This window comes from Mirounga angustirostris, unplaced genomic scaffold, assembly GCF_029215605.1.
Source record: "Mirounga angustirostris isolate CCGP_5_RB_7025 unplaced genomic scaffold, mMirAng1.0.hap1 SCAF_13, whole genome shotgun sequence".
NCBI classification, from domain to species: domain Eukaryota; kingdom Metazoa; phylum Chordata; class Mammalia; order Carnivora; family Phocidae; genus Mirounga; species Mirounga angustirostris.
In genome coordinates, this window is record NW_026991721.1 from 59,061,610 (window position 1) to 59,072,640 (window position 11,031).

Here is an 11,031-nt window from a genome sequence, read left to right on the forward strand (position 1 = left end):
AACCCCACTGAAGAATCAAGTTAAACCCCCTGGCTAGGAAAGTCTGGCAAAAACTAAGTGGTTGGGTGGTGTAGTGAGCAGGGCTTTGCTGCTTGTGCATCTGACTCCAGCTCCATTATTTATGTTGAGCCACTCTGCTGAGCAGAGATCCACATTAGCTCATCAAGCAAATCTGTGTCATAAAAAAAGAGTTGGGTATATCCAGGTTAGACGAGAGCAGCCAGGGAAGCTATTTTCCAATCTCCTAGTGATTGCCATGTGACCTCAGAGGGCACATAGAAAAAATTATGAAGAACATTCATTTTTTCAGCAAGCTTGCTCTACAACTGAACAGTTCTCATTACATAAATGTTCATGCTAAAACTAGAATCAATGGCTTAGGAAACTGTGTGAGGATTCTGTATTGGATATGAGATCACTTTTGTCTTAAAGGCAATGATAATAGTAGATGACATTTACTGATACCTTCTACGGGCCACAAATGGTACTAGGTACTTTTAAAGTTTTTCAACAAATATATTTTAAAAGGTAATTTTTTTTTAAAGATTTTATTTATTTATTTGACAGAGAGACACCAGTGAGAAAGGGAATACAAGCAGGGGGAATGGGAGAGGGAGAAGCAGGCTTCTCGCGGAGCAGGGAGCTCGATGCGGGGCTCGATTCCAGGACCCTGGGATCATGACCTGAGCCGAAGGCAGACACTTAACGACTGAGCCATCCAGGCGCCCCAAAAGGTAATTTTAAAAGAGTAATTTAATGAATGTGTGTGTAAATCATTCACATAATTCACATAATATCCAACTTGGTTCCCTTGGGGTCTTTGCAAAACTTCCTAGGGAAAGGAGTCAAACCTCTGGGGTAATGAAATCATTAGTTTCTATTAAAATATCTCATTTCTGGGGGCACCTGGGTGGCTCAGTTGGTTAAGCAACTGCCTTCGGCTCAGGTCATGATCCTGGAGTCCCAGGATAGAGTCCCACATTGGGCTCCCTGCTCAGCGGGGAGTCTGCTTCTCCCTCTGATCCTCCCCCTCTCGTGCACTCTGTCTCCCATTCTCTCTCTCAGATAAATAAATAAAATCTTTAAAAAAAATAAAATAAAATATCTCATTTCTGATCTATATCCAGGTATCTATCTACATGCACACACACATATTCATATATATATATATATGTATATATATATGCACATATGCATTCACACATATATACAGATACATGTTTAGATATCTGTCAATTACCATTTGGGCTCCCTGGAGGTTAGCTTGATTCCAATACCAGCAGTATATCTCTGATGTTTCGAAATGTTCCCTTGGGATATTTGGAGTATATAACATTCATTTTCCTTCAGGCTCAGGTCAACAGTCTTCATATCAAGAAGTTAAAAATTTGCCCAGAGACTGTGATGTTTAGACAACCAAGTTCCTGGGAAATAGGATGAGATATATTTTATCTCCTTGTTTTTCCTTCCCAAAACTAAGGGAAGGAAACAATATAGGGATCAGTGACAAGATAATTTCCATTTCAGACATAGAGGTAAAGAGGAAAAATGATTTAAGGTTGGTACTAACTGCTTTTTTTACACTCCAGAGATGTAAGTGTTTTATTCTATTGACCTAGGTTCAAGTCAGAAGGCGATGCAAGACAATGATGCAGAGGCTAATGGAAATATTTATCCCCCACCTTTGGCATTAAAAATTCATTTAGGTGTTCATAATGCCCATGCGTCTTTATAAACAACTGTTTTAACCGTATAGGAATATGTACTTTGGGAGTGTTGGAAACCAAGAATGGACCAATACCATGTCAGGGAATAATGGGAAATATATAAAGAACAATTCTAGTTCATGAAAGTCCATGTTCAAATTTCTCTTGCTACCTACCTGCCTTCCCTTTTTTCCTTATGAGTGTCTGATTTTACTTGAGTTAGACTCTGGAAATTCTTACTTACTTATACCAAAATATATTTTTAGGCCAATCTATATCATGTAGTTTTACTTACCAGGAGGAACCTATTGTCATGTCATAAGAATTCAGAATGGTTTCATGGGAGGAGGTAGTATGAACCCTGACAGTTGGTTTTTCATCTTTGTTATGCAAGTGAATGATTTAAGTTTTGATTGCCAAGGTATCCATTTCAGAGAGGCACCCACTTCCAAGATGCTATCTCAGATAAACACATTACCAGCCACACCCCTGACTAGATAACCCCCACACCTTCTTTGTTTTACAGGTCTTGGGTGATTCTGATAATTGACCATTTGGGCCACTTGGGTTTTTTTCTCTTGCTGTGCTTTAAATTCCCATTCTTATTTTTTTTTTTGTTTTGTACTTTTTTTTAAAGGAAGTGAAAATTTTTATTTTTTATTTTTTTTAAATTTTATTTTATTATGTTATGTTAGTCACCATACATCATTAGTTTTTGATGTAGTGATCCACGATTCATTGTTTTCGTATAACACCCAGTGCTCCATGCAGTATGTGCCCTCCTTAATACCCATTCTTAGGTTTTAAATTCACTGATAAAGAGTGAAGCTCTTTATCCTAGGCCCCACCCTCAAGCCCAATAAAAGCAGAACCCCAGGCCCCCACACACTCCCCTGCCTTCACTTCTCTGTGTGGTCCCAGATTTGCCATGTGATTTCCAGGACTTATAAGTAATAAATCTTTTCTCTTTCAAAATTTCCCAGTGGTTTCTGCTGAGGGCTGCTTGCAGTTACCACAAGAATCAAAAGGGCCAGTCCAGCCACAACATTGGTTATCCGTAGGCTGAGACCAGCACACAAGGGGGATGGGGTGGGGGCAGGGAACAGATCACTGCCTATAGATTCTGGAAATGAGGATTGACAATGAGTGGTATATCAAGTTGTACTTTATGAAAGGTCAGAGAGGTGTAGCAATATCCAGAAACACCTATCCACCTGGAACAGATTATCAGTAAATTTCTCTGGAAAGAGATATTGAATTAGACTGTGGGAAACAATTTTAAATTTGTTTTAAAACAGATTAAATTTGTGATTAATACTGTGTCACTTTGGTTTAAGCTTCTATCACCAGCAGGGCATTTGGGAAATGAATTGAATCTGTACAGAATGTAAAATTTATTGTAAGAATAAAGCCATTCCTAAATGATTAAAGCTATCTTTATGAAAAAAAGAGCATACAGAAGATTATTTTATAGTAGGTACTAAAGGGGAAATATTAAGACCTAGAATTAAGCATTGTCCAGAATTGTCAAGATTGGCTTACATTAAAGACAAGGCTGCAAACGTGGGTAAATATTTAGAGCACAGGGAGCTACAGACTGAGGCAGAGAGGTGATCATAATAGGGAAGAATTTATAAGTTTACAGACTAAATGTATTTTTTAAAAAGAGAATAATAGTGCAACAGTGCTAGAAGTTCTTTTAAAACATGACCTCTAAGGTTTATAATCCTAATATTGTAATATATTTATCTGTGCTATATATATTTAAATTTATATTTTTGTAAATGATATATGACAGTTCTTTGAAGTGTATAATGTTGTAAACTCATTTGTAAACAATTTTTTAAGTGTATGTAAAACCCTGATGAACTCAGGGTTGCAGTTTTGGTCCTAGGGGACCTTGATGTCCTTGTCTCCACATAATCAAGACTACCATATTTTGACTATTTGTTTAAACTGGAGATCAATAACAAAGCAGAAATGTTAGTTTAAAATCAAATCATTGGCATTAATTTGAAAACTGGAGCTTTCATCAGATTTAAGTGTTAATTTGGAAAGTCTTCATGTTAATACCTACTGTATACTAACAAGTTACATAAGAGGATTTCTGTGTTTTTTTCATAATTTAGGTTACGGATATTTTAACACAGATGGTGTAGAACTATCATTGCTAAAACAATCAACTTCAATTTAATCAACTTTAAAGTCATCCTATAACTTTTACCTAGAATTTCTAAAAAAAAAAAAAATTCTGACCCAATTCTTTTTTGCTTTAATTTCTACTTCATCTGAAATTAATATGTCTGCTCCAAATTTTATGTGTATTTTCTCTGAGAAGTATACATTATTTTACTTTGTTCTTTGATTTTCTTTATCATATGGCCCTCTATACTGCCTATATACATTTTTATAAAATTAACAGATTTATCTCCACTTATATAGGGCAATTTAAATTATTTATCCTAGGCCCAATCAATGCATTTTATCTGCCTTTTGTCACATTAACATTTTATTGATTTATTTAAGAATCCTTTGCTTTCTCTGTTTTGTGATGAGAATGTTTTGTTTAGTTAATATTTTATAGTGATTTATGCATTTACATTCTGTTTTTATTTAGAGGTTCTTTTTGTGTTTTCTAAATAATAGTAAACTATACTTTAATATTTTTAAAATATTCTGACAGCTGTACTTTTCAGTATGATATCTGAGAAACAAGATAACCCTCAGGCTATTTCCTTAGAAGAATCCTGCTATTCAGAGATTGATAAAGTGTGTTATGATTGGCTCCTATTTCTAGCCCTATGTCCAACTTCCTAAAGCCCACATGCAAAAGACATTACTATATTTTTTTTCTCAAGACATGATTTATTTAAAGTTCCATGATTTTTTCATGTTTATTTTTCTGGAATATGTGTATAGTTATTAATATTTAAATAATGTCATTTAATAAAAATAGCTTCAGAAAAACAATAACCAAACTTTGTCTTTTATAAATGGACACCATTTGTCTATTAAAGAACGAGGCAAATATTAAGAACTAAAAAGTATTTGTTGTCTACACTGATAAATGAATGAATAAAAAATAATACACATATAAGATAATCTATTTGGTTTAAACAATATTTATACTCATAGTCCCTGGAAGTCAGAAAAATTGGATGTTTTGCCATTGAAATGTACCTTGAGGAAAAAAGGCAAAAGAAATTAAGATAGTGACTAAGACCAAGACATTCTCTTCTTTTATCTCTATCTAGGAGGACCCACAAATGCTATAAGATGATTAATGATCATCCTAGCTTGATGATGCTAATGCTAAACCAAACAGATCTGACCCCAGTCTCATTCATTCTTAATGGGATCCCAGGACTGGAGGACATGCACATGTGGATTTCTTTCCCATTCTGCTCCATGTATGCTGTGGCTGTGGTAGGGAATTGTGGGCTCCTCTACCTCATCCACTATGAGGACTCCCTGCACAGGCCCATGTACTATTTTCTAGCTATGCTTTCCCTAACTGATCTTTTCATATGCTCTAGTACAATTCCTAAAGCTCTCTGCATCTTCTGGTTCCATTTCAAGGAAATCAGCTTTGATGGATGTCTGGTCCAGATGTCCTTCATCCATACCTTCACAGGGATGGAGTTTGGGGTGCTCATGCTTATGGCCTTGGACCGCTACATAGCCATCTGCTACCTGCTGTGCTACTCTACTATCCTCACCAATTCTGTTATTGCAAAGGCTGGGCTCTCCACCTTTCTCAGAGGGGTGTTCCTCATAATTCCCTTCACTATCCTCACCAAGCGCCTGCCCTACTGCAGAGGGAATATAATTCCCCACACCTACTGTGACCACATGTCTGTAGCCAAATTATCCTGCGGGAATATCAAGGTCAATGTCATCTATGGTCTGACGGTTGCCCTCCTGATTGGGGGCTTTGACAACCTGTGCATCACAATCTCCTACACCATGATCCTCCGGGCAGTGGTCAGCCTCTCTTCAGCAGATGCTCTGCACAAGGCCTTCAGCACCTGCACTGCCCACATATGTGCCATTGTTTTCTCTTATAGTGCAGCCTTCTTCTCCTTCTTTTCCCACCGCTTTGGGGCCCACACAATCCCTCCATCTTGTCACATCATTGTGGCCAATATTTATCTGCTCTTGTCTCCCACTATGAACCCCATTGTCTATGGGGTGAAAACCAAGCACATACGAGACTGTGTCATAAGGATCCCTTCAGGTTCTAAGGACATCAAATTCCAGAGCAAATGAAAGGGATATTTGCCCGGGTTGGGATGTGAAGGGAAAGAATGCTTCTGTCTGTCTGTTTAGGCAGGAGAATTTCCAAGAATAAGTATATAATTTTTCCAGGTAAGCATGATGAATAGTTCATTCCCATTAAATTTTCTGCAGAATACCAAATAATTTTTCATGCCACATCACCCTCCATATGAGTTTTTTACCTCCAGGTTTTCTGTGTAACTTTACCTCCAGGACTCAGTAATATTAGGTTCCAAGAAAGAAAAATACTAATGAGAAGCTGGGACAATTAACTAGAAAATTGAATCAAGTGAAACTAATGATCTGGGATTAGATGACCCAAATCGTTCTGGGTTTTTTTTTGTTTTTGTTTTTGTTTTTAATTGTAAATGGAATTTCTAGATGGATAACTATAATTTAACCCTGGAAAAAAGATATTACATATTCTCATTATCACCAAAATCCTGTTTTCTTAGCAATTTTTAAAGATGAAACTAGAATGTCTTCTGTGTGTGAGGTGTAAGACTCTGGGGTCTTATGAGAACCTTGATGACTTTGTACCTGACCAGGTCAGTCCTAGCATGAGACATTCAGGCAACTGCTTCCTTCCCAACTGGTGGGTTGTCTTTTGTCTTCAAGGTGGCTCTCAAAGAATGCACAGTTTTGAAGGAGCTGTAAATAACAGTTATGAAACTTATGAAATATATTAATGACAGTTATTAATGACCACTACAAAATAACAATAAATGTCTTTCTACAAGTACAGGGCTATGGGGAGCAATAGTTACTTTTCTTTTTTTGAGCTGAGAATTGAACTAAGAATTGCTTGAATATTTTCTGTACAATATTCAATATTCTTTCTAAATTAACATGAAGTAAGAAACTACAAATAATGATAGTTTTACAGCATTGTCACGGATAGCATAAAGAAGATTGCAAAGTTGATTTTTCCTTCCCAACTTCTAAGAACTACTTTTCTCTGATGTTGGTAATTTATGCTCATTAATTTCTGTTTCGTTAAAATGTAACCTCTAGTGTTTTTCACTTTATAAAGGCATAAAACGTACTGCATGGAGCACTGGGTGTTACATGAAAACAATGAATCGTGGATCACTCCATCAAAAGCTAATGATGTATTGTATGGTGACTAACATGACATAATAAAATTAAAAAATAAAAAAAATTAAAAAGATCACTTAACATAAAAAAAATAAATGTTCATCACAAAATCACCCTCTTTTCATATTTCTCTGTATCCTAATAGCAAAATATCTTTAAAGGTTACCAGTATTCATCATCCCTACTTATACATCTTGAAATAATTCTTACCCATTTCTTGTTTTCTTCAGAATATCTTTCATTGTTTCACTAAAATTGCTTTTGTCAATTTCACAAATGACTTTCATATTACTAAAGCCAATGGTCCTTCTCTACGCCCATCTTGCCCTACCTCTCAACAATACTGAACGTAACTGATTAGTCCCTTTGTCTAGAAACCCTCTCTTTTCTTGAATTCTGGAACACATCACACATTCTAAGTCATTCTTCATTTTCACTGAATGGTCCTTATAGTGCCATTTGCTTTCCCGTTTCCTCTGGATTTCTTTATACTAGCATATCCCTGGGTTCAACTCTCTTTTCTTTTTGCACTCATTCCCTAGGCACTCCAGTACACATAGCCATAAATGCCATTGTATGGTAATAACTGCCAGACTGATTAACTCAGTAATGAATTCATGGAAGCTCAGGTGCAAGTTCAAGGTAAAGAAAATTTCATGATACCTTTTTCTTAATGGCATTCTGTCATTTCTAGGTCCTTTTCTTGTTTTGCCTTTTGTTTTTCCTGAGACCAGATGAAATCCAGGTCTCCTACTCCTCTGCCATCTTGCTCCGCACCCCCTTGCCTTTTGTTTTTACTTTCATCTTATTTCAGTTCTAATCTTCAGTCCACTGACATTCTTCATGTGTTGGACATATATTCTTAAACATGTGACTATGAAGTCATTTACGAATGTTTATTTTAGAAACATCCATTTTATTGTACTAAAATAGTACATTCCTTACTTTTAACTCAATTATTTTTAAAAATGTATTTTTTTAATTATTTATAAATATTTATAAATAAATTGTTTAAATAAATAATTTAAATTATTATTTTATGTATACTTCACTTCTTGCTTCTGATTATTTTATAGACTTTCCTAGCATGCAGTCAACACTATTTTCTTAATCATTCCCTGATTATAAATATCTAAGTTTTTTCACTCTCTGTCACCACAGATATTACTATGCTAAACATCTTTGCTCACATGCACATAATACACACATGCAGGCCCTTATGGAACTGGGGATATTTTATCCAGACTATATACCGTGGAGTGAGTTTGCAGAGTCATAATCTCTGCACACACTACCTTTACTGAAGCAGCCTTAGACTGCTGGTCAACTTTTCAATACAAACAAACAATGGAAACCAAAAGACAATGAAATGATATTTTTGAAGTGCCTAAAAAACACTTGCAACTTAGAATCCTGATCTCATGAAGGAAGGGAAAACTGAAGGGGGGTGGAATCAGACGGGGAGACGAACCATGAGAGACTGGACTCCGGGGAACAATCTGAGGGTTTTAGAGGGGAGGGGGGAAGGGGGATGGGTTAGCCCAGTGATGGGTATTAAGGAGGGCACATGTTGCAATGAGCACTGTGTGTGGGGGGTTTTTTTTAAGTTTTTTTTTTAAAGATTTTATTTATTTATTTGACACAGAGAGAGAGACAGCAAGAGGGGGGACACAAGCAGGGGAGTGGGAGAGGGAGAAGCAGGCTTCCCGCTGAGCAGGGAGCCTGATGCAGGGCTCAATTCCAAGACCCTGGGATCATGACCTGAGCCGAAGGCAGACACTTAACGACTGAGCCACCCAGGCACGCTGGTCATCGGTGTTATATGCAGATAATGAATCATGGAACACTACATCAAAAACTAATGATGACTAACACAACATAATAAAAAAATGATAAAATAAATACCTATTCACATAAACAAATGTTGAGAGGGAATACTGAAGTAAATATGTTATTCAGAATATAGAATAATGATTACCTGATGGAAGCTCAGAACGAAATATAGGAATGCATAACAAAACTAACATTGAAGAAAAATACAATGACAATAATAACATCTATTTTATTGGTCCAAAAATGACAAGAGGAAAAAAGAATAGATGGGACATGGTAAAAAAGACAATAGGAACATGTAAACTTGACAAAAAATTATGTCAGTAATTACATTAATATGTTGACTAAGCAATTCAGTAAAAGAAAATGAAATGAAAAATATAAAATATCCTAAGAAACTGTTATTTAGAAGACAGTGTATATATATAATATAAGAATATTATATAAGAAAAAGCTTGTGTGGCTATAGCCAGCAAAGTAGATTTTAACACAATAAATATTAGGAGGGATAAAATGCAAAGTTTTGTAATGATTACAGTAGCAATCCAATAGCAAAATATACCTAACTTTGTATATGGTTAATATCATTATAGAAACATACACACACAAACATACTCACAAAAGAGGTGGAAAGAACTAGAAGGGGAAATTGATAAATCCACAGTGAAATCATAGTTGGATATTTTAACAGTCTCTCAGCAACTGAAGAGCAGAGATTTAGAAAAATCTAAATAGTATAGAATATCTGAACATAAGCAACCGACTTGTCTGCACAGTAAACAACATCCACCAGCTTTAAGTATAGTTTTATTTCTCAAACTAATATGAAACATTTACCAAAATGAACAATAAGAGGATGTCAAGAACAAATTTATCTCATACATCTGAAAATGTAGATGAGATAGACACATATTAAAAACACTACAAGCAATCTAAGAAGAAAGATGTTATAGTAGTCATACAATACCATATGATCCAATAATTCTGCTATTGGATATTCATGCAAAGAAAGTGAAAACACGAATTCTAAAATATATATGCACCAGTATGTTTATTATGCACCACTATGTTTATTGCAGCATTATTTACAATAGCTAAGATAGGAAAGCAACCTAAGTATGCATCAATAGACAGTGAATAAAGAAGTAAAGAAGATATATATATATCTCACATCTTCTTTACTTCTTTATTCATATATATATATATATATACACACACATATATATATAATGGAATATTACTCACCCATAAAGAAGAATGAGATTTGCCATCTGTGATAACATGGATGGACCTAGAAGGTATTATGAAATCAATCAATCAATCATCAATCAGACAAAGAAAAACAAATCAGAAAAAGAAAAACATATACCACATAATTTCATTTATATGTAGAATTGAAAAAAACAAATGAATAAACAAATAAAAAGCAGAATCAGACCTATAAATACAAAGAACAAAGTGATAGTTGCCAGAGGGGAGGGGAGCGAGGGGCTGGGTGAAAAAGGTGAAGGGGAGTAGGAGATACAGGCCTCCAGTTATGGAATGAGTAATATGTGGGGATAGGAGGTATGGCATAAGGAATAGAGTCAATGATACTATAATAGCACTGTATGGTGACACACAGCAGCTACACTTGTGAGCATAGCATAATGTATAGACTTGTTGAATCACCATGTTGTATACCTGAAACTAGTGTAACATTTTCTGTCAACGCTACTCAAAAAAAAGAGGGAGAAAAGAATTTTTAAGAGAAATTTAAAAAAAAATAAAAGAATTATTCTTCAGTCACATAAATGACCAATTTTACCTCCACCATAGCTTCTAAATCTATTCACTTTTCTTCATTTTTACTGCCCTGATCCTAGTTCAACACCCAGTCATCGCTCCTTTGGATTACTGCTATTCACCTGATTTACTCATATTTATTTTTGCCACGTGGAATCTGCTCTTTTCATTGCTGCTATGTCCTAATTCTCCTTAAAAACTTCAGTGGTCCCTTATTATTTTAGCATAAATTTGCTTATAAGTCTCTGGCCTCTGTTGCTAGCTCAACAGCTCCATATCACATTGTATTTCATTTTCCACCACTCCTTAGGGCTCCAGCCACATTTGTCCT

At 35.5% G+C, this 11,031-nt stretch overlaps 1 protein-coding gene across 1 annotated transcript; it reads left to right on the forward strand.

The window, feature by feature from the left end:
* The first annotated feature begins 5,009 nt into the window (after positions 1 to 5,009).
* On the forward strand, positions 5,010 to 5,975 carry LOC123856464 (olfactory receptor 52N4). The gene has a single exon (XM_045892662.2). It carries the CDS (start codon positions 5,010 to 5,012, stop codon positions 5,973 to 5,975), a length of 966 nt encoding a protein of 321 aa, XP_045748618.2.
* The last annotated feature ends 5,056 nt before the right edge of the window (positions 5,976 to 11,031 follow it).